The following is a 21775-nucleotide window of genomic DNA, read 5'->3' on the forward strand; positions in this document are numbered from 1 at the left end:
AAAAAAAAAAAGCGTATCAATAAATATTGAATATGCATGCTTTTTGCCCTAATTAATACTTATCAATTAAGTTAGTTCGGAATTGTAGATACCTTCCGGTTTTGGTTCCCGCGTAGTTTCTGCTGGCTTTGATCGCTTTAGTGTAAATACAGTCTCTGATCGGAGAAACGTGAGCTTACGAACGAGGGCACAGATACTCCCAAAACCCTATGTGTAATTTGGTTGTCCACTTTCTCAGTTTCAGGTCACTTCTCAAACAACCATATACTGTATATATAATACTCGCTCGTCCACTTTTTTTTTTCAGGTCACTTGTTAATTTATCTTTTGATTCAAATTTGGTTCATTTATTGTGTAAGAATTTGCTTTACGTTATTTCCATTCTAGAAAAGAAGATGAAGAAAAAATTGACATGTACACAAGATGAAACAAACAAAGAGGAGAAGATGCCTTTTAACTTTTGTTCTTGGTTTTTTTTTAAATAGATTTCGGGATGCCTTAATTATAACTTGTATAATAGATTAGGAATAGTTCGATTATACAAAACCTATATATTCTCGTATGTTTTGGATACTGATTTGTAATTCGTATAATTATATCATTTCTTAAGAAAATCATAATTTTGTAATTTCACATCAATTCTGATTTTATCAATATATTTTTGTTAGTTTTTTGAAAATTATTTAGAAAAACATATGTAACTACTTTTAGTTTCAAATAATTTGAAATCATTATGTGTGGACAGAGAATTGATACCAGAAACATGTTTTAGTTTAGTTTTGTAAGTGGAGTTCACTTATATGAATGACCATATAAGAATGTTTTTCGAAACCGGACCTTCGTTTTCTTTACATCCGGAGCACCATGCTGTCCATGCATATATATAGATAAAGTCATTACGTAAAAAATAAAATTGGATCATCCCAAAATGGAAATCTGCGAACAAAAATTCCACGATTAAGTATTTAGTGGATAAACCACTCTCTCTCTCTCTCCACACAATTTTATGTTTATTTATTTATTTTGTAATGTCTCTTTATTATATTACACTTTTACCACCCAAAAATATGTTGGTGATATAATCAGAAGAATTAAAAGATTTAAGTGATGTTTTTTTTAAAGATTCATATAAAGGTAAAATTTTATTAAGAAAAAGCTCGAATGAAAATATGTTTGATGGTGTCAAGTGGGTTTGGCTTGTTTAAAATAATTAGTCAAATTTTAGTGAATCTTTAATTTTTTACCGCAACAAAAGTATGTGTCAAAAATAAAGGAGTGAAGGGTAATTAAGGGAAATGAGTGTGGCTAAACAAAGCAGAGGGACCGTAAGATATGAAGGGTCCAGTGAAAGGAATTAAGGAAAAAGAGAGTTGTGCAAAACTTTGCAAAAGTACATATTCCACCAGAAATATATAAAGAGGGTACATAATCCGGCCTGTTCTAATTCTATATTACTATATCATAAGAAATTGCATGTCAAAATATTGCGTGTACTTCAATTAACTAAAATTCAACACAGTATGGATAGCTAAAAAAATATGGCCAAGGTCCAAGACAAAAGGGAAATTTGAGAGGCAAATAATTCTAATGGCGAAATAAATTAAATATTGCTAAAAAATATAAAATATACTGTATAAAACAAATAAATATTTCTAGAAAACATATTCCCTGGATTTGTTAGATCAAGGGACTTAACCTCAAAAATCTACGATTTTGTTTATAAAAATATCAAATTAAATACAGATATATAATATACATCCTAATTACAATTTTGTCAATGCTAACTCTTATAAAAGAGAAACTTCAGCAAATTTCAGACATTTCCATCCTAAATCGAAACCAAATATCTACAATTGTACTTCAAATTTTTTTATTAAGACATTTCCATCCTAAACCGAAATCATAGTGTTTTGGAGGATAAAAGGGAAACTTCAGCAAATTTAAAATTTTCGTTTTATCTTTATAGATTCTACTTTGCATTCACTTTCACTACTTGTCAAAAGTAGCTTTCACAGTCTCAAGTTGGCTTTAAGTGTGCATGTCTTTGCAACAATTGATGTAATCTGCGGATATTCCCCCTCATCTCGTTTAATGATTAATATTTTTTTCTGGTAAGAATTTTAATGAATAACTAGATTCTAACTCCGTGCATCCGCACGAGAATATTTTTTATTGTTTAACAAATTTTGTAATATAATTTGTGTTTTTGAGTTTAGATATAATTATTTTTATAAATATATTTTTTAATAAGTGAAAATATTGATTTTTGTGTTTAGATATATTTTTATAGTATTAAAATAAATTATGATTATAAAAATATAATTTTAACATGTCCGCTAATATTAATTCAAAATGAACTATTATAAAAACATAATTTTAATTTTTCCGTTTATATTACCGTATAATATAAATATTTGTTAAAAGTTTGAGATGTATTAACAGTATTATTTTAGCATTATAGTTTTCTAAAATTTAATCAACGAAGAGAGTTTACAACTAGTTTTTCAAACCACATTATAGTGTATGCAATAATTTTTAAGTTTTTATGTTTTTATTTTGTATGAAAAATATATTTTCGATATACATGTATAATTCAAAATTAGTGATTTTAGTTACCAAAATATTTTTAACTCGGTTTTTATATATATTTTTAGTTCTATAAATTTTAAAAAATATATTTTTAATATTTAAATTATACATTTAAATTTTACCTATTATTTTATTATTAATTTGTAAATAAATCATAATCGTAAATATATTATATAAACAACATAAATATCATATCATTTACATCATATAAATATTTTATATTTTAAATATGACCATTATTTTTTATATGTAAATTATTTTTTTTCAAAAATTCTACATATTTTTGATAAAAATGTTTAATAGTATAGAAATTATTTAAATTAGAATCTTTAAATCAAATCTAAATTAATATCTGATTTATTATTTTTAATCAAATCAAATCAAATCTAAATTACCTATATTTAAGGAACTCTAAAAATATTTAAATTAATAACTAATTTTCGAAATTAAATATAAATAATTATTAAAATTATTTTTAAATACTTAAAAAAAAATTAGGAGTGTTTGGAAGCAAGTACTAAATATGCTTTTGTTTTAATATAATAGATTCAGTAACATATAATGTTGCAGTTCAATCAAACCAAAGTCGATTTGATTTGGACAACATCAAAAAATAGCTTAGAATTTCAAAGAAAATATGTTTGTATAAATTGGTTTGGTTTAATCAAATCAAGATTGAATTGTTCGAGAGATTTAGTCAATTTTAGTGAGATTTTTTTTTATATGTTATTTGTTGTGACAAACAAAAAAATCTTTGTTCAGTTTTTCATTTGCTAGCTCCACTTATAAGTCAAATGAAAAGTTAACACAACTTATTCTTGTAATGACTCTTATAATTTTCTATTTACTTATTCTTTTCTGGCGGTATGACTAGATCATTACCAATTAGAATTCTTTTTATTTTTCATAAAGTAATCACAATTAGATTCTTAGAGAGAATCTACACATCGATTATGAATTCAACAATAACTAAACAATATAAACGACACAAGTCTTCTATTAAGGTCAAAAGCAGCTACTAGAAACACAAGAAAAGATTCGGAGCTAGGTTTTTAATTTGATGAGTTTTTCTTCGATTATATTTTTCTTATATATAATAACAGTATAGCAAAAATTCGAACATATTCGAACTGAAACGGTTGTAAAAGAAATTCGCTATATTTCGTACGAAATCTGAAATCATACCGTACCAAGTTTAACGATGAATTTAGTGACTACACTAGAATCTGGTCTTGCAGCTCTTTTACGATTGTTCGTGAGATGTGAATATTAACGATCATTTAAAAGTAATCCCCATTTTGGTTTGGAATCTATAAAACTATAATGACAACTAATAATAACAAAATTAAATTTTAGCCTAACATTATACCGGCTCTGAAAACAATGCATTGGCCTCGAGAGTAGCATTTATCATTTTAAAAGAAGTAGCTAAACTTGTTCTTCTTTCTCTTTATTTGTCGGCCGCTAAACATGTTCTTAATAAGAAAGAAAGCTTTTATAAAAAAAGGGCTTAATTTAGATGAGAATCGGTAATGGCCTGCTTATGTATGTGCATCAGTGCGTGTATATATCTGGCCATTGTATACGAAAAAAATGGACAAGAACTATTATTTAGACATATTATATAATGAGTATAATATTCATGTGAATTGAGGTATATGCAGAAATTGAACTAGCAAGACTTGGAGATTGCCCATAAGGGTGTTGTTCATCATACAGAACATAAGAATGCATCATGGTCTTCATGGACTGTGCAACGTTAAAGTTCAAGTTCGGAAAATGTGTTTCCTCGATGCTGTTTGCACCAGTTTGATATTTGCTTCTATCAAATTTTATATGATATACTTTTCCTTAATAGTTATTGATATTGATCTGTTGTCTTCGGCAACTACTTACTAAATAAAAGCTATTTTCTAATTTTTATCACAACTTTTCTTCTTAAACGTCAAAATTCATAATTGCCACGAGCCGAATTAAATAGGCGTTTGCGTTTTATAACTTCACGTTTAGGTTAGTTACATTTGTTTATTGTAGTTGTTTTATTATTTATTTCGCAGTTACTACAAAACAAAATGTAACTGTTAAAGTAACGGTAGATGAAAGACCAATTCATTTACACAATCCAATGCCCAAATAATTACAAAAGTATATTCCATTCCCTTAATTTGTTTTAAAGAAAAGGTTACGGTATATATGACCCGACCGTATGAGTCTAATTCCAAAAGTATATTCCATTCTTTTGTTTTAAAGAAAATGTTCCTCTTTCTACTATTTTCTTTCACGATCCATCTTTCTTCAATTGCTGTATATTACTCCACCCATTGTCCTTTACGACTTTATTGTTCTTCAATCAATTCAAACTACCTCTCAGAATTTTAATGTCATGAAATTACGTGAACATTTTCTTTTGCAAAATCGCAAAATAGCTAGAAAAGTTTTCATATAAATTTTTAATGGTATCGAATAAATAAAGTTGATTTATATGTTGTGTCAAAAAGGATAATTTGATGTTAATTATATAATTATTACGCTCTTGCAGTTTTATTTTCCAAGATTATCGATGTTGGCATAGCCGCATAGGCATAGGTATGGTAGTTTTTTTCATTGTTTCCACTTTCCTTGATATTATATGTGTGATTATCACAAGATAAAACTTAATTACATGTTTGTTATACGGGACCTTTGTTATACCGATCGTGTAAATCTGCTGGTAGTTTACTAATTTACTTAAAAGCCCATAAATGAATTAGGAAAATGATAGAATACATATGAAAATATTTTACAAATGGCATGGGTGTAAGAATATTGATATATTTAAAGTTTTTTTCAATTAATATATATTCATTTTGTTTCAAAAAGAGTGTCATTTTAACATTTTATTTTTGTTTTACAAAGAATATCACTTCGTATTTTCAATGCAAATATTTTTTTTTAAATCTAATTTAACTTTATTGTTTTAATGTATTAATTAAAGAGAGAAATTTTGTTTAATGTATTAATAAGGGATAGAATAGAAATTTTATTAGTTTCCTTAATTTATGATGTGTCAAAATGACACTATAAGATAGAGGAAGTAGAAGATAAGGCTCAACAAAAAAAATATAACAAAAATAAAATTAAACAAAAGTAACACTGATTCGGTTTGTTATAGCTAGCAAATACTTGTAGAAAGTATCAATACTAAACCCTAAGGTTTCGAGAGAATATTGTGATTTCTAAATGATGTGATTTTTTTCTCGGTGTTAATGATGTTATTTTTAGTTCGATTAACAAAACTGATGAATATAATTAAACAATAAAATCATAAGTACAATATTTATTAATATAATAATAGGAAATATTTGTTTTAGTGTGATATTTCATGTTGTGATTTGAGAAAAAAAGTTTAATCTTAAACTACATCAAATATGGTGTAATTTATTATGTTCTCATGATTGGAGAAGTCCTTAATCAGCACAAGATCATTGTAAATGCAAAAGAAGTTGAAAAACAAATCCATGGAGGCAGAGCATAATGTGTGTTTTTTAATTTTTTCTTTAATGTCCTTACTGATCATACCTTTAGAAACAGTGTTTCTATAACCGAAATAGAAAACAATTGCAAGCAGAAAACATGTTTTGCAGAAAATATACGGCGCGTAAAAGATTATAACGCCATGCATTCGTGCGGGCTGTTGAAAGCGAGAGATTAAGTTTTTTTTTTTTTGGTTAAATCGAGAGATTAAGTTTTTTAAAAACTAATTAATTTACATGTGATATAAATTCAATTTATTCATAAGAAATTTATTTAATATAATCTATTATATTAAAACAGAAGCACTTTTAGTGCTTGCTTCCAAACACTCCTAAAGTTTTTTAAAAATTATTTTATTTAATATTTATATTTAATTCCGAAAATTATGTATTAATTTATATATTTTTAGATTCTCCTTAAATATAGGTGATAATTAATTTAAAATATTTATTTTATATTGATATTTAATTTCGAAAATCAGTTATTAATTACGAAAATTTAGATTTAATTTAATTTAAAATATGATTTGAGGTAATTTATAAGATATTAATATGATTTAAGGTAGTTAAATGAACAAGTTAGCAAATTTATAAATATATCTATTTTTATAATAACACAAATGGTACTTGAATATCTTATTATATTTTATTACAATTAAATCGCCCTAAAATATCAAATATTTAATATTAATAAATATTTTTATAATTTTTATATTATAATAATATGATAAAGCAAGTTAGAGTTATGCATTTATAATTACATTTTTATACAAGTTAGTTTTTAAAAACATGTAAGATATTAAAAAATAGCTCGACATCAGAATGATTAAAACTTAACACATTTCATTCTTATTATTTTTTTATATTTGAAAAATTAAAAAAATGAATATTCTTGATTTAAGAAAATAAATAAATAATAAAAACAACTTATATCTAAACAAAAAAATAAATACAAATTATATTAGAAAAAACAAAAAATTCTCGTGCGGACGCACGAGGTTAGAATCTAGTATTATATTGAAGTCGTTTCTCACATTCTATCCAAAGAATTTTAAAAAGAAGGTCACTGTGCTGAAGCCTAAAAAAATTTTAACTAACAAGGGCCCAAAATTCTATTTGTTAATTTGTTGACAAAAATAAAGCTATATGGGACCTGGTTCATGATATTCAGAGGCTGAAGAACACTTGGTACTTAGTTCTTTAAAACCGATCCAACAGTTGTGATTATTGTTTATGGCATTAACATTACATGATCATTTATTATCATTTTTTATTATATTTTGCTCATATTTCACATATGTTTTATTTTTCTTTCTGTGTTACGCATATGTTTTATTTTCTTTTCTGCATATATTTTGCTTATAATCAGGGTCGGATCTGGCCCAAGTCCATTGAAACATTTGTTTCAACCCCTAAATTTTTTAATCCAATTTAACTTATAAAAAATTTTTTAACTATAAATCTTTTTTTATATAAAACTAATTATAGGCCTTCATTTCTGTTTTTGTTTTCAAATCCCCAAAATCTTAGATCCGGCCCTGTTTATAATATATTTATTTTTATCTATTATTCATGTGTTATTGTACCTACTAAAACTCAAGTACTAGAGTAGAATATAGACACTCTAAAATACATGATTGAGCTAGTTCATATTAAAAACCATTCCAATGCAAATATCAGTAGCTAGTACAATCCAAACATTACCGAGATACAAGGGAAAAACAAAATCTAAAAGAGTGAAATACAGAATAACAAAGTCCAATATAGGATAAACTACGTTCGAATTAAGTTGCTCCAGACCCTGTAATTAAAATGACTACTATTCAACTTCTTGCCACAATGGTAACCAATCACAGCCATAGTAAATATAAAAAAAAATTATTTATTTATATAAAAAAACTAAAAGTCAATTCTATTAGGAAGTATCTCCCTGAGCTGTGTACTCTTAAAAACCTCCTCTTTTGGGCTTACAATTCTGTAAATGTGCTCGAATCATTACCCTAAATTGTTTGGTTAAAACATAAAATATGTTAACAAAAAAACCTTTCAAACAGTAAAAAAGCTCGGTTGCGCGGCTAAGTACTTCTGTTTCACCTACATACCATAATTAAACCATTAATATTACGACTCGTTCAGGCAACAGCACGACGTTTTATTAAAGAAAATCGTGTCAACTTTATATTACCAGAGGAAAATACACGGCGGGTAAGAGGTTTAAACGGCATGCATTCGTGCGGGCTGTTGAAAGCGAGAGGTTAAATTTTTTAAAAACTTATTAAATTACATGTAATAAATTCATTTGATTCTTAAGAAAATATAGAACTCGTCTCCTGTCTCTGACACTCTATCCAAAGAATTAAAAAAAAAAGAAGGCCATTAAAAAAAGAGGAAAGACAAATTCCAGAAAACAGACGCAGAATCGTCGTCGTCTTCGTAATCCATCTTTGCATTCCGTCGGAATCTTTTGATTTCATAAATCGGAATATCTGTTTTTCTTTGTCCGGCCAAGAATCATTTTTCCCGGAAGCTAATTGTTGATTTCCCTGGATTCTTCAAATTTTATTTAATCTGTTCTTTGTTGAAAAGTGGATTCTTGAGTTTCGATTGAAAAAATGGATTCCGATTCCTGGAGTGATCGTCTCGCATCAGCTTCAAGAAGATACCAGCTGGATTTCTTGTCGCGATCTGGTGAGTTGAAAGAAAAATGTGGATTGTTTTATTTGCAAATAATTTTTATTTGAGATTTGATTTTGTTGCCTGAAATGAAATGTACGAAGGAGAGAAGTGATATGGTTGCGATTCTATGCGAAAGTCACTGTCTTAGAACTCTGTTATTTCGTTTGATTGATCAAAGATCGAGGTTGAATAACAAAATGGAGATTTTTTTTTCAATGTGTTTTGTTGATGTTGAATTGGTTTTCCTCGATTGTTTAGAGGAAAATGGAGGAAAATCCATCGGAAAAAATTCTGTCTTTGAGGCATTTTACTCATGTGAGGATATTAGGGGACTAAGCGTGTGTGTTAGTTATACGGAGATCTTCTTATTGGGTTTTGTGATAAACTTCTCAAAAGCTGGAATCTTGATTCTTGTTTGACCAACAAGAAATACAAAACTTGTTGTTGGTAAAGTAAAACGTGCAAAGCTAGTTTCATCTCAAAAGCTAGACATCTGTGCCAGGGAAGATTACATATTTTGATGTTCCTTCTAATCTCCATTTATATTTGTATATTGTAACTGCAAGAATGGAACGCATTTTTAGTACTCCCATTTTTGTCTAGGCTCTGTTTTGTCGTTGTAGCATTTCGGAATGTTCTCTTTGCTCTGTAGTTTTGCGGTATTTGACCATTTGTCCTTCTTTCTTTTTTTATGAAAATGCAGACAATTTCTTGGGGTTAGAGGAGATAGAAGGAGATGATGATTTCAGGGAGGAGTATGCTTGCCCGTTCTGCGTAGACTATTTTGATATTGTGGCTCTATGTTGTCACATAGGCGAAGATCATCCTGCGGACGCAAATAATGGGGTAAATTGTTCCCCAATATCATTCTGTTTATTGTTTTCATCACCCATGATACTTTGTAGATTGAGCAGAGCACTGTTCTTTGCTTAGTAGTCGCTCCTCTTGGATATAAGATATTGAAAGCAGCCAAATTTACAAACACTGATGAGCTGTGAAATATTTTGTTGTCAGAAAAAAGATTGGAGTTGCCAATCGGTTTGCTTTAGACAAGATATCAATTATAGGATTGTCAGTAGAGTTGTTACTATAGGAAGATTTGTTTTTCATTATGCGTTCCAACTTGTGTTTAAATCCTGGAGATTGACATTTTGTTCCTTGTAGGTATGTCCTGTTTGTGCGGTGAGAGTGAGCTCTGATATGGTTGCTCATATCACCCTTCAACATGCAAATATGTTCAAGATATCCTTTTTTTTTTCCCGACCAGTTTTTTATATTTTTTTTTAACGATCATTTACATTATTGTGATTCCTCAAAAGAGTTGTGTTTCATACATTCCTTAACGAAAACTTACGTGACGCGGAAAAGGAAATCAAGAAGAAGCGGTGGGGCTCAATCCATGCTATCGATCTTGAAGAGAGAGTTTCCTGATGGAAATTTTCAGAGCTTATTTGAAGGATCTTCACGTGTTGTATCTTCTTCTTCGTCCAGTATAGCTGCTGACCCTTTGCTGTCTTCATTCATTTCGCCAATGGCCGATGACTTTTTCATTTCCGAGTCAAGTCTATGTGCAGAAACAGGTTCTGCCAAGAAAACATATAATCAGAGTTTGCCTGAACGGTATGCTTAACTCGTTCTCAGGTTGAATATATTCTCATTTCATATATCCCTGCTGAATAATTTTTGTCTTGACTGGATTGTACAGAAATGTTGAAAAGAAGTCACTTTCAGCAGAGGATCACAGAGAAAAGTTGAAACAGAGCGAGTTCGTTCAAGGGATTTTGAGCTCTGCGATTCTTGATGACGATTTATGAAGGAGAAACGTTGTAGCAACTTTCTGACGATTATTGAAATTCAGCAATTGGGAAAATGTAACGTATTTTTTCGGGGTTTGGGTTGAGAGCAGAATAATGTTTAAGAGCTTCGTAACGAAGAGGCAAGAGAGACATGATAGTATTAATGTTAACTTATGGAACACATTTTCTCAAATGAAGACACGAGTTGTCTGTAGACTGTAGGTCGTAAGAAGACAACAGGGAAGAAAATGTATGCATTTGATCATATATGGCACTGTGTTCTGTTCTTGAGATTTTCAGTATAGTTCCAGTTTGCCTCAGTGAATATTAGTGTGGTGTCTGTATTACATTTTTTTTCTAATAAATTATGAACATCTTTTTTAATTTGGACAAAGACGCATGATATTTGGACACAGCCTAACAAACAAGTTACTGAACTATTTAGCAAAAAAAAAGAAGCAAGTTATTGAACTAGAATATTGAAGGGATTTACACCGGAGCCAGAGGGAACCTTTCTAATGTGTTATGAATATCACCAAAGGAAGTATTTTTAAAAAACATGGTTATTGTCTGGCTGTATGTAAGACGTTGAGAGACCAGTCCAATTTACCACCTTCCTGGTCAGTTTTTTTTTTTTTTAAATTCAAACAGATGCGGTATATATAATTTAAGAAAAAAATATTAGACTAGATGATTGTAGGGCTTTACCCCGAAGGGAGCCCTTCCAGAAATTCTCGAAGGCCCAAGACAAGCTTAGGCCCAGGAGGGGGTTTGGAAATAGTTTTCAACCAGCAATAGACGCGCCTCGGTTAGTACCTCATTAGCTGCGTCATTGCCCCAAGCGCAAAGATGAGTTTTAGTGAAGGAAAGCCTCTTTATTTTATATCCAAACAAATCCGACCAACTTGCTATATACTTCCGATGTGGGATAATTGAATCAGAATGGTGTTTCAATTTTTTTTCTTAATACAGTCGATTTACTTACGAAATAAATTTTGCCCAGAAAACATTTTATTAGCATTCCGTGACAGAAACATAAAAGTTAAATAATTATTAAGTTTCTTTATTAGCATTCCGTGACAGAAACATAAAAGATTAAAAACTGTAGAATGGTAGGGACCGCGCGAACGCAGGCCCCCTCTGCCACAAATAATGACGTAGGCTCTTCCACTTGGGAAGACCTTAAGCTAAGCACCCTTCCGATATGTGCAATGGAAGTCACTAGCCTAGGCCACTCGTCTTCTTGATCACGAGTTGACCCCGTCCAGGTAAGTGATTTGCTCAATGTCTTCTCTTCTTCTCTTATACTCTGCTTCCTCACCCATTCTTTTCACGTGTACCCGATGTGGGATATATTAACGCTCCTCACATGTACAGTCTTGAAATGGCAAATATATTTGGGTTTTATGAATTCATGGCCCGAAAGCTATAGGCCCAGTTAAGTATTTGAGAATCTGCAAATGAACCAATCTCTAAATTAAGTCTTATAGTATGAGAAAAAAGAAGTGTAAGCAATTTAGTTATGAGCAGTTAAGAGATTGATGAAATAAGAGAATCAAAACAGAAGAGTAATACCGCCATACGTACACTTCATCGATCAAACACTAGTTGCTCTTGCTGCCTTCGTTGATCTACTTTGGAGCACAATGGAATAATGGATGAAGAAGAACCTCTTAGTCGAACTTTAAGGACAGGTGTAGAACCTTCACTAAATCCTCCCACCAAAACGTTATTGAAAAAAAAGGCACAACCATATATATTTCTAGGCCATATCCGGCCATTAATTTAGAAATTAAGAATTGTATTGATTTGTAGGGCAAGAGACTCTTATATGATCGATTGATATAGGAAATTGTCTAGGGTATCGTGGTAGTTAAAATATGGAAGATTGAATAGTGTAGTAGTTCTAATGCCCAGCTCATCGTTTTTATTTGTCGGAATTTTTAGAAGTAATGATTAAATTAAGAGAATCATAATATGAAAAAATTTCTTTATTTTTTTTTAATAATTAATCGCGCATTATATATCTCCTTATAAAAATCGACCATTATTATATATTTTTCACTAAAATTGTTTATACCTTATTCTCATAATGTATATCGTAGTTGGAACATAATTTTTTTGCATGTACACATTTTTGCTTAAACAGTTCATTCAATCACTTATTGAAGACTGTTAGTGGTCTACGTACATATATCTAAACTTGCGTGTTTTCTAATATTTCCTAAATTATTATGAAAGAGTTTAGACACTGCACACAAAAGGGAAAAAAAGAAGAAGAACATATACTTAGTTGCTACCATAACAATGGCTGTTGTGATCTGACAGTGTTATACCACAACATCTATTCAAGGCCAAAGTGTTTAGGTCGGGAGAGACAGTAGACCTTGTTTGCTATTTTGAATGTTGTAATCCCAAAGAAAAAGTAGACACTTGAGGACCCCCTCCAAAACCCTCACACATCAAAAGTGTTTTCCAAGTACATCAAATCATTATCCTCTAACCTCTTTTGTCGTGTTCCGTCGACAGGTTGATTATCTATCAATTATGTTAACTGTTATTGTCTATTTTTTGGTCAGACCATTGTTTAATCTATTTATTTTTAAATGTATATCGTCGCCCTATACAATACGCAGTGTTGATCTCATATCATTTCGTTTTATTTCACACTTTGAGAAGGGTTATTGGTCTAATAATTTAAATTAGTTATATAGCTTTCATCATTCTTTAGATTCTCATTGATAAATATTTATATGTGTGGAGTTCAAACTCTTTGTGGGGTTAGATATTGAGTTTTGTTTACGGTACTTTAAACATGAAAATATACAAACTTAAATATTCCATTATACACATAATTTACAACTCTTTTGAATAATAACAATTGAAGCTTGCAAGCTTCAATGGAATATGGAAAATAATAGTTGAATTACCGTAAAAACATTTAAAGTGGAAGTATAATTTACTAGTAACACCTTTAGATATCTAAATAGATATAAAATACTATGTGTATATATAAGTTGACTATGACATGTAGTTCAGGTGTTTGTTAGTGTTCTCGGAGTGCATATCATCCGAATTTAGTCCAGTCTAATGTATTTTGTTGGAAAGAAAAATCATTTGTAAGAAACTGGAAGTGATGTTTGGTCTGTGTTTCCTACTAATTATAAGGAAGCAAATGAAATGATTTCGTCCACTTGACACTTTGACAGTCTAAAGCATAACTAGCTATCTCAACTATTAAAATTACGAACTTAAGGGCTTAATTGTTAACAATTTATAATTAGTGGCCCCAGGTCAGAGGCAATAATCCATTTATCTATTATTAAGATCCATTGAACTGAACTACCCACAAACGAATTGAATACATACAGACGTCGTACCATACATACACATTTATACATGCATATATATATATATATATCATAATATCAAAAGAGATATCTAAGCAAAGTTATACTTTTACAGGTTGGTGTGTTGTGTGTTTGGCAAAAGGGTTCTGTTCACTTCTAAAAGTATACTCAAAAATTCTAAATATATAATTTTGGTTAAAGGCAAAAAATCTGAATATTTTTCTGAATATTATATGTTAATAGTCCACTTCAATGCCAATCAAAGACCGGATAATAATAAAAACTAATATAGTAGGGTTTGTTCGTTTACACATAATCTTCTATGGTTAGACCTTAAACATGGAGAGATTTTTTAAAGTTCAGTTCTATATATTAATATTCCGACCAACTAAATATTACAACACTTGTAGATCATGATTTTCGATTTATGGGGGAGGTGTTTAAATGCAAAACTACATGTAATTTCAGTTTTAAAGTTGAAAGAAGAGAAAATGTGGGAGGTTCTGAAATTGATGTGTACTTTTGATCTGAACTTGCGTGCCTAATCCTCACTTTAGCCAGCATGTTTCTGGGCTACCTTTAAAAAGTGGGCCCATTCAATTTTCGGCCCGAGTTTTTGTTTAATCCTTAAACTTAAAACTAATACATCGATAATTAATTACCACGGCTATCGAAAATACGCGCCTTTTTTTGGGTTCGTTTCCGAAGCTCCGGTTTGAATAATTATGATCAGGTCATCGATGTTTCTATTTTTTTTTTGTTACCACTTTCAAAACTGTATGAAAGTGCATGAACAAATTTCAAACTACCAAGAATTTTATGATACATAAAAATTTTCACCTCATAATAATTTACAATTTTAGTAATAAAATATACTTCTCATTTACGAAATCACTAAAAAGATTTTATGATCTAAAATGAGCTAAATTTGAAGAATCTATGTATGGATATTAATGCTTTTGATATACCCATAGTTAATTCTTAGCTATAAAGGTATAAATGTATTAGATAAGATTTTGTAATCACACATTTCCAAACATAACCTTTATTTAACAACATTAAAATTACAACAACTCAGCCACAACAGTATATTCAGATGCACCAATCTTATAAGTAATTATTTATAATTAATTCACTCAATTCAGATGCACCAATCACACTTTAAGTTACATCAATTTATAGGTGTGCAGTTTACATATGTATTCAATTCACCAGTTGGATATACCTCTATATATACATTTTATATAGCATATCATTTGATTTATCCTGAAATGTACATATATTATTCAATTTGAATGAACAAAAAAAATACTAATAGAGGTAATTTCGTGATAAATTTTGAAAATTATGTTTTTGTAGTATTAAATTGCAATAATAATATGGTATTTTATATACAAATCTAAATTAAAGTACTATTTATTTTACCCGAAACAGTAACACACCATTTTTTTTTGTCGCTAGTAACACACCATTTAATTAGATTTTCTTATGGCGACAATCAACAGTAATTAATAAAGGTTTGCGTTTGAAAGATGTATATGGAATTTTATATAGCCTCTAGAACTGCCAAGAAAGAAAGAAATCGAACCGAAACAAACCGAACCGGGACGTCTGGAGATATATAGGTTCGGAGCGTAATGCGTCTCTTTCTCCTCCTCCGCTAGATTTTTTTTGGGTTTTTTTTGTTTGTTTTTGTTTTTGTTTTTTTTTTAATCTAAAGAGAGAGAGAAGAAAAGGGGTGAGAAAGTGTGAGCGAGAAAGTGAGGGAAAATATTCATTTGAAAAGACCTTCTTTTTTTTCTTTCTTCCGTTGCGCTTCTTCTCCTTATATAATCCGCAATTTTCTCTCTATCTTCCTCACATAGATTCTTCTCCCTCAACAAACAACAAATAACCTCATAATTTCACCCAAATTTTTTTCCTTCGCTGAGTTAGTTAAAAGGAGAGGCCTTTTTGTTTTGATCTCCGAATCCCTGCACATGGCGACATCGGAGATGAATGATCTTTCGTTCTCCGTAGTTTCCATTGTGGAAGATGTTCTTCAACAGCATAGTAGCCGATCAAGCGACGTTGGGTTGCTACCCCGGAGAGTCGAGGAATCTTGTGAGTTTGCCGATATGTTTCCTAGATCCTTTATCGTTCAAAAATCCTGGACTTTTATGAAATTAGGAGCTGGGTTTTCTTTAGGAAGTAGGATTTTGTAATAAAAATAGCCGGAAATACGATATCTCCGGTGAAATTCGGATCTATCCACGAAATGGGTTCACAATGATTTTTGCAAAAGAAGCTCCTTTGTTTAGAGAATTTTGTTCACGGATTGGTTTATTGCGTTATGTTATTAATCGAAACCTCAAGCCTCAATGTGGCTGGTTCTTAATTTAGTCCAATGTTTGCTATGTAGCTCTAAGAAGATACGAAGCTGCCGGGTGGCTTAGAGAAATGGTCGGAGTTTCTAGCGGCAGAGACTTTCCGGCTGAGCCTTCTGAAGAAGATTTTAGGCTTGGACTGCGAAGTGGGATCGTTCTTTGTAATGTTCTTAACAAAGTTAATCCCGGGTCAGTGTCAAAGGTAAATTTTTCACACTTTTACATACAAATCGCTCTACTTTGATACATATATATATGTGGAGAATTAACATCTTCTTTACAGGTTGTTGAAGCGCCGGATGATGTTGCGGATGGAGCTGCACTCTCTGCTTTCCAATACTTTGAAAACATCAGGAACTTTTTAGTTGCCATAGAGGAAATGGGCTTGCCATCGTTTGAAGCTTCAGACATGGAGAAGGTATAAAAAATGGAAGACTTGAAGAAGATACAGACGTGTAGCTTTTCCATAATTGATTTTGTTGTAACATACAATTTTTCAGGGAGGCAAGTCTGTAAGGATAGTGAACTGCATTCTTGCACTTAAATCATACAGCGATTGGAAACTGAAAGGTGGGATTGGTCCGTGGAGGTATGGAGTGAACATGAAGAATAATTTTGGATCGAGAAAACCATTCGTTAGAAAAAATCCAGAGCCGTTCATGAGTTCCATCTCAAGAACTCATTCTAGTGAAATCACATCAACTGATCAACATATGTGTTCTGATGTTGGGCAAGATCTTAGTGAAAAAGTAAGTGAAAAAGTGGAAATGTTTGTTTCTATGGCATGGGTTGTGGTTATTGATAAAAATGTCTCTGTTTTACTCTGCAGGGAGATTCTAGATCTATCAACGCGCTTGTTCGCTCATTTATTTCAGAGAGAAAGCCTGAAGAAATTCCAAGTGTAAGTATTCTGCTTGTATAGCTGTCTTTGCTGAATGAAAGCTTTCTTCTTGGCATTGATCTGTGTAAGCTTTTTAGGAGATTGTTAGCAATCCTAAGCTCAGGAATTGTTTGCAAGACTAATAGGCACCATCTCGAAACTTCTTATTGATCTTTTTTCCTATTTCAATCTGCTCAGGTTGTAGAGTCTGTGTTGAACAAAGTTATGGAAGAAGTCCAGCAGCGGTTGTCAATCCACAATGAAATGGTGAGGGCAAGTGAAATCAGTTATGATGTCATTTTTCTGGGGTGAAAAAAGTACAGCCAGTCCAATGTTTTGATCTGGCTTTCAATTTTTTTTTTCAGATCAAAACAAGTTCAAAGCCTATTCCAGAAGATGATTCTTCCTGTGAGACAGTGGTACGGTCTCAGCAGCGTGACGTAAGACAACATGAGGAAGCAAAAGAAAACAGTCCGTCACAGGTCGTACAAGAAAATTTTCAAAGACCAAATACTGAACGCTACGAAGAACAGGGGATTCTTCTGAATCAACAAAAACACATCCAGGTAACTTCCATTGTGTTGCAACTCTATGGCGTTTTAGGATCTAACACCATAGTGTGAAAATGGTTGCTTTTTACATTTCTATTCTCAGTATAGCAATCACAAGTTAGAAGGAGTTTGAACTTTGTTTTATTTCCTACAGGAGTTGAAGCAAAGTTTAAATACTACAAAAGAGGGAATGAATTTACTGCAGATGAAGTATCAAGAAGATTTCTTTCACTTAGGTGTCAACTCAGATCATGTTCTTGCTATGTCCTTGTTCAGGCCTCAATGTTAAAATGGTGAAAATATAATGTGTTTTGGGTTTTGTCACTCAGGAAAGCATTTAAATGGTTTAGCTTATGCGGCTACGGGATACAAAAGAGTTCTTGAAGAAAACCGCAAATTGTACAATCTAGTGCAGGACCTAAAAGGTAACTTGACAGAAAAAAGTTTGATTTGTGTCAGTCATACTTGGAAGATCTTGGATCACTAAGACAGTTCCATTTAATCCTTACCTTACACTTGGTAATGATTAGGAAATATACGAGTGTACTGTCGGGTTAGGCCATTTTTGCCAGGGCAACCAACTACTTTGAGTACCGTGGAACACATAGAGGAAGGGACTATCACGATCAGATTACCACCGAATTATGGGAAAGAAGGACGAAAACCATTTATGTTCAACAAAGTCTTTGGTCCTTCTGCAACACAAGGTTATCGAAAGGCTTTGAATTTATGTCCCTATAATGTTTATTTGAGTCTGTTTCTCCGTGAATAACATTAGTGGATGAATCCCTTGTTCTTCAGAGGAAGTGTTTTCAGACATGCAGCCTTTGGTACGGTCGGTTCTTGATGGCTACAATGTCTGCATCTTTGCGTACGGCCAAACCGGTTCGGGGAAAACTTTTACCATGGTAAGAACTGTTACTATGCTTGTGTTTGTGATCTTTTGCTGATGATTAGATAGTTGTTGATCCAATATACTACGGATTTTTTGAATAACTACTCTAGACAGGGCCTAAGGAATTGACTGAAGAAAGCCTAGGTGTGAACTACAGGGCACTGGCAGATCTGTTTTTTCTATCAAATCAAAGAAAAGACACGACCAGCTACGAAATCTCGGTTCAGATGCTTGAAATTTACAACGAGCAAGTTAGAGATCTACTTGCCACAGACGGCCCAACTAAAAGATATCCTTTCGATTAGCAAAAGTTTTACTGTGTCTTCATCTCTTAAGCACTGTGAGATAGTTTGGTTTTTGTTTGATCTTTAACTCGTGATTACGTTAGAAATCAGAAACAACTCTCACAATGGAATAAACGTTCCGGAAGCAAGTCTAGTGCCTGTCTCATCGACGGCTGACGTTATACAGCTGATGGATATGGGACATATGAACCGTGCAGTGAGCTCTACAGCCATGAATGACAGAAGTAGTCGATCTCATAGGTTTGTTTGTCCTTTGTATTCTTTCATGATTACTCTGTTGCATAATATGTTCTAAACACCCAATTCTTCATTTCTTTGGCAGCTGTGTCACTGTTCATGTTCAAGGCAGAGACCTCACGTCTGGGACTATCCTCCATGGCTCTATGCATCTGGTTGATCTTGCAGGAAGCGAGAGAGTGGACAAGTCCGAGGTGACTGGAGACAGGCTGAAAGAGGCTCAACACATCAACAAGTCCCTCTCGGCTCTTGGGGATGTTATCTCTTCGCTTTCACAAAAGACATCTCATGTGCCTTACAGAAACAGTAAACTCACACAGCTGCTGCAGGACTCCCTCGGTAAAATTCTCAAAACCCTCACAACTCGTCGCATTTGTGTATATACTCGCAACTCGAATTTTATACAAGCATATTTGTTTTTTTTTTTCAATTTGTGTTTGTAACTTATCAGGTGGATCAGCCAAGACGCTTATGTTTGTCCACATTAGTCCAGAAGCTGAAACTCTTGGAGAAACAATTAGCACTCTAAAGTTTGCTGAAAGAGTAGGGAGTGTCGAGCTAGGCGCTGCTCGTGTGAACAAAGATAACTCAGAGGTCAAGGAGCTTAAAGAACAGGTTTTTAAACCATACACTATGACCAGACTTTGACTCATTTTCTGTTTTCGTTTACTCTCCCCATAAAGTATCCTATCACTAATCTGACAATGTTCTCGGGGTTTTCAGATTGCTAATCTTAAAATGGCTCTAGCGAGGAAAGGAAATGGCAATGATATACCACCAAGCTCTATACCGCTAAACCGTGAGAGAATATCCAGAAGAAGATCACTTGAAACTCCTTCCATTCGACCCAAAATTCCTACCTTGGGAAATGCACCAAGCAACCTTAGGCCCCAGATTATGGATCTAAGTGGACCAGAGGTAGGCTTTGCCTTCTTTCAGGAGCAACCAAAGTTGTTGAATAAAACTAATTAGACTTATGTCCATATATGTAATATATGCAGGCTTTTAGCGATACAGCATCTTCAAGAAGACACAGCTTAGACCTTCATGAGCTAATGCAATCACCTTCTCCGTCTTGGCCGAGGAAATCGCTCAATGTAAAAGACGAGGACAGAGAATCTAAGTCAGGGGAGTGGATCGATAAGCACGAAGAGTCAGTCCAAGCTGACATTCCAAAGTCTGCCGAGAAATTCTACCAGTCAATTACCCCACCACAACAACAATCACTGTATGTAACCAAGAACATTTTCTACTTTACATTTTTTTTTTATCTCTGCAACTTCTTATTCTTGAGCTCTACTATCTTGCAAATGACAGAAATGGTGGGAAGCAAGATTTTGAAGTGCAGAGTATTATAGATAACGAATCTGATGAAGGCACAACTAGCGATTGCTCAGACTCTGATTTGATGTGGCGATTGAGTGTTCAAGTGAATGTGCCCAGAGTTTCTAATATGCAAGGCTCAGCAAACCCTAAACCAAAGAAAATTCAGCCCAAAACTACTAAGCCCTCAGAAACCAGGTACTATATATATATATATATATATATACACTTTATTTATGAATGTTTGCAACAGTTTTATTGATTTAATAGGGAATTTGAGTCTTTTCTTGTGGCAGAAGTTTAATCCCTTCGCTGATTCCAGCACCAAGCAAGAGACCTCCGACCACCGTGAGTTCGCAGCCGCAACGACCAACAAGAGATGGAAAACGCAGACTGAGTTTAGGCAGCAAGTGAACATGTTTTCACCAGTTTTATAAAACAAAAGAAGGATACAGAAAGATTTGTTTTTGTATATTGTGAGAAAGTGCTATCTGTTTTGGCCGACACTCTTTGTGCCATGAAGGTAAAAAGTCTTAGGTTGGTGCTTTGAGTGTAGAGAAAACGATTCCTTTTTTTGGATTTTTGACTTGTGTATGCATATATATAATTTGATGTTTATTTAAACAACCAAATATAGCAAAAAGGGGAGACAAATTTAACAATGAATCCAAAGCAACTATCAACAATCCATATGCTTTTGATAAAATTAATGGCACATATATAACCTAGTAAGTTAAGAAATCATAATGCAGTACAAGAAACTTTCCGGATCAACCACAATATCTAAAAGATCAATGACTTGTAGAATCTGCTTCTGCAAAGTGACCACTTCTCATTTCAATAGTTGTGAGTTGTCTTGTTTTCTGCAAATCATTTCTATCTCTCTCTCTCTCTTTATTTCTCCGGTGACGGCATAGCTCGGGTTGCGGCTTAGGGCTTCGCTTCCTCTGTTTTTTCCGATCAGGAGATACATACGCACTTTGACAAAAAGGACAAGAGAAGATGGGCTTGGGTCAGGGGAATTCTTTGGTTTCGGGCTAAACGTGTAATGGGCCACAGTGAAAAAAAGAAGTTTAATGTAAGAAAAAAAAACTTAGTATAGATTTACTTTGGATGTTTCATAAATATCAAAAATTTATACCGCGAACAATTTTTTTAAAAACAGTTACTTACAGTTACCACTAAGAGGACTATGAGGTGTAGTCAACCCACGTTTCTGAAATCACTCCGATTTCTATTGAAATACAACTCTCTCCACAACACCACAACTCTCCATCATTTATTGAATAAATGAC

General features: G+C 32.3%; 3 protein-coding genes and 2 non-coding genes across 5 annotated transcripts; 3 read left to right on the plus strand and 2 right to left on the minus strand.

Annotated features, from left to right (window-relative positions):
• Positions 1–8459: 8459 nt before the first annotated feature.
• Positions 8460–10921, plus strand: LOC18013459 (protein DEHYDRATION-INDUCED 19 homolog 6). Its single transcript, XM_024151560.1, has 5 exons — positions 8460–8789; positions 9481–9623; positions 9942–10019; positions 10132–10397; positions 10483–10921. The coding sequence occupies exons 1-5, from the start codon at positions 8714–8716 to the stop codon at positions 10589–10591; spliced, it is 672 nt and encodes a 223-aa protein (XP_024007328.1). The 5' UTR covers positions 8460–8713; the 3' UTR covers positions 10592–10921.
• A 211-nt stretch (positions 10922–11132) lies between these two features.
• Positions 11133–11403, plus strand: LOC112083375. Its single transcript, XM_024151064.1, has 2 exons — positions 11133–11153; positions 11264–11403. The coding sequence occupies exons 1-2, from the start codon at positions 11133–11135 to the stop codon at positions 11369–11371; spliced, it is 129 nt and encodes a 42-aa protein (XP_024006832.1). The 3' UTR covers positions 11372–11403.
• LOC112083594 lies at positions 11274–11424 on the minus strand. Its single transcript, XR_002897730.1, has one exon. It is a non-coding gene; the product is annotated as a U4 spliceosomal RNA (small nuclear RNA).
• Positions 11425–11685: 261 nt separating this feature from the next.
• On the minus strand, positions 11686–11849 carry LOC112083566. The gene has a single exon (XR_002897703.1). It is a non-coding gene; the product is annotated as a U1 spliceosomal RNA (small nuclear RNA).
• A 3960-nt stretch (positions 11850–15809) lies between these two features.
• On the plus strand, positions 15810–21107 carry LOC18013460 (kinesin-like protein KIN-14G). Its single transcript, XM_024151897.1, has 19 exons — positions 15810–16026; positions 16325–16491; positions 16573–16707; positions 16790–17038; positions 17119–17190; positions 17368–17436; positions 17535–17735; positions 17875–17956; positions 18050–18145; positions 18251–18427; positions 18522–18628; positions 18726–18904; positions 18999–19160; positions 19243–19496; positions 19609–19772; positions 19881–20075; positions 20159–20385; positions 20475–20678; positions 20777–21107. The coding sequence occupies exons 1-19, from the start codon at positions 15903–15905 to the stop codon at positions 20892–20894; spliced, it is 2982 nt and encodes a 993-aa protein (XP_024007665.1). The 5' UTR covers positions 15810–15902; the 3' UTR covers positions 20895–21107.
• Positions 21108–21775: the final 668 nt, after the last annotated feature.

Source organism: Eutrema salsugineum, unplaced genomic scaffold (genome assembly GCF_000478725.1).
Source record: "Eutrema salsugineum unplaced genomic scaffold, Eutsalg1_0 scaffold_6, whole genome shotgun sequence".
Classification (NCBI taxonomy): domain Eukaryota; kingdom Viridiplantae; phylum Streptophyta; class Magnoliopsida; order Brassicales; family Brassicaceae; genus Eutrema; species Eutrema salsugineum.

Coding starts and splice junctions, on each gene's coding strand:
- LOC18013459 (XM_024151560.1), top strand. CDS start 8,714: ATGGATTCCGATTCCTGGAGTGATCGTCTCGCATCAGCTTCAAGAAGA. Junction 10,020..10,131: donor AACATGCAAATATGTTCAAG/ATATCCTTTTTT, acceptor ACGAAAACTTAC/GTGACGCGGAAAAGGAAATC. Junction 10,398..10,482: donor AATCAGAGTTTGCCTGAACG/GTATGCTTAACT, acceptor TGGATTGTACAG/AAATGTTGAAAAGAAGTCAC.
- LOC112083375 (XM_024151064.1), top strand. CDS start 11,133: ATGGTTATTGTCTGGCTGTAT. Junction 11,154..11,263: donor TGGTTATTGTCTGGCTGTAT/GTAAGACGTTGA, acceptor ATATTAGACTAG/ATGATTGTAGGGCTTTACCC.
- LOC18013460 (XM_024151897.1), top strand. CDS start 15,903: ATGGCGACATCGGAGATGAATGATCTTTCGTTCTCCGTAGTTTCCATT. Junction 17,437..17,534: donor TGTCAATCCACAATGAAATG/GTGAGGGCAAGT, acceptor TTTTTTTTTCAG/ATCAAAACAAGTTCAAAGCC. Junction 20,679..20,776: donor ACTAAGCCCTCAGAAACCAG/GTACTATATATA, acceptor TTCTTGTGGCAG/AAGTTTAATCCCTTCGCTGA.